Below are 1,858 nucleotides of genomic sequence, written 5' to 3'. Positions count from 1 at the left end.
GACATGTTAACCTTTATTTCTGGATTCGATTTCTTAATCTTTTGTTAGGGATGTTTACATCTATGTTCATGAAAGATATTGAAAAAAATTCCCTTCATTTTCTTTCTTTTTCCTTTTTTTTATTTTGTAATATCCTTGTAACATTTTGAAGTCAAGTTTATGCTGACTTTATAAAAAAGAGCTAATAAACACATTATTTATTTTTCCATGTATTGTTTACTTACTACAAATTAATGAAAAAGATTAATGTACCTGCTGTAATGAACTCAGAAATTTGAAATCAAGGATGATTTGTTGGCAGTGTTATAATATCAAACTCTGCATCCAATTTATTCTCACATTTTATTTTGGCAGGCTAAGTTTGAGAAAGTCCTGATTCAGGCAGAAAACAGCTACAAGTAGAAATATATTTTAGCCAGTTTACATAATATATTAAGATTCTTTTAAAGTAAATAGACATGGCAGGAACATTTAAGATCTGAACAGAAATGATTTTGTCTTCACATGAACAAATTGTAGAGTCAGTGTAAAAACTTATAGTTAGAACATTAACTTTTTTCTTTTTGTTAAAGTGTCATGATAATTTAAAGATATCTGATAAATTATAACTTGAATCCAGTTTGGTAGAGTCTTCCCTCCTTCCCCTCACAGTACAATGCTTGGACTCCATAGAGCCTGCTCTCTGGCTGCAGGTGGGGATGACTGATCAAAGGTGATAACTGGTGACTTTGAGAGACATACTTGTTTTAGAATCAACCCTTGGCAATTTGGGACATTGATGCTAAAATGTAAGCAACATTTTAGGTATAATTTTCACTTTTAGGTGATGAGTACTACTAAAATAATTTGGCAATGATTTGTATGTTACACAGGACGAATTTCTTAATTGGAAACTTCTCATAAAAAGATATTAGTGTCCTGTTGTTTCCAAGGAACATTTTTCTTTTCCAATCAGCCTCTTCATGGCCCCCTTGAACTCCTTATTCCTTAGTGTGTAGATCAGGGGGTTCAAGCTGGGAGTAACAATGGAATAAAAGATACTGAGAAGTTTACCTTCATCCTGAGATGGACTGTTTCCTGGCTGGATGTACATGTAGATAACAGTCCCATAGAAGATGGACACCACAATGAGGTGGGAGGAACAGGTCCCAAACGCTTTCTGTCTCCCTGCTGCAGATTTGATCTTCAACACAGCTATAGCAATGAAGCCATAAGAAACTAGAATGAGAAGGAGTGGTGTGAGGAAAATAAAAAAACATAATGCAAATAAGGTTTCCTCCATGGCTGTGGTGTCCACACATGCAATCTTCACCATTGCAGATATTTCACAAAAATAGTGATCCAAATGGTGGTTCCCACATCGGGGAAGACTCATGGCATAGGGTGAAAGTATCATGCAATTAGTAACACCAACTCCCCAGGTCATGGCCACCAGGGTTCGACAGAGTTGGGGGTTCATAATGGTCATGTAGTGCAGAGGCTTGCAGACAGCATTGAATCGGTCATAAGACATCACAGACAGAAGCATACATTCGACTGTGCATAGTGTCACATCAGTGAAAAGTTGAAAGGCACAGCCACCAAAAGAGATTTTTTTGTCTTTGCCCCAGACATTGACCAACATCTGTGGGACTATATTTGTGATATAACAGAGATCCAAGATGGCCAAATTCCTAAGGAAGAAATACATGGGGGTCTGGAGATGTTCATCCAGTAACGGCAGCAGGATGATGGCCATGTTTCCCATCAAGGCAATGGTGTAGAAGAGAAAGACAACCCCAGGGATGATCATCTCCAGCTGTGGCTGCCCTGGGAATCCAAGGAGTATAAATCCACCAAAGTGGCTATTGTTGACCAT

At 37.7% G+C, this 1,858-nt stretch overlaps 1 protein-coding gene across 1 annotated transcript; it reads right to left on the bottom strand.

Moving 5' to 3' along the window:
- Positions 1 to 323: 323 nt before the first annotated feature.
- LOC109260182 (olfactory receptor 2W1-like) lies at positions 324 to 1,858 on the bottom strand. Its single transcript, XM_019438210.2, has one exon. It carries the CDS (start codon positions 1,856 to 1,858, stop codon positions 911 to 913), a length of 948 nt encoding a protein of 315 aa, XP_019293755.2. The 3' UTR covers positions 324 to 910.

This window comes from Panthera pardus, unplaced genomic scaffold (genome assembly GCF_024362965.1).
Source record: "Panthera pardus isolate Hobbes unplaced genomic scaffold, ASM2436296v1 HiC_scaffold_17, whole genome shotgun sequence".
In the NCBI taxonomy this organism is placed as follows: Eukaryota; Metazoa; Chordata; class Mammalia; order Carnivora; family Felidae; genus Panthera; species Panthera pardus.
This window is presented reverse-complemented; position numbering and strand designations above follow the sequence as displayed.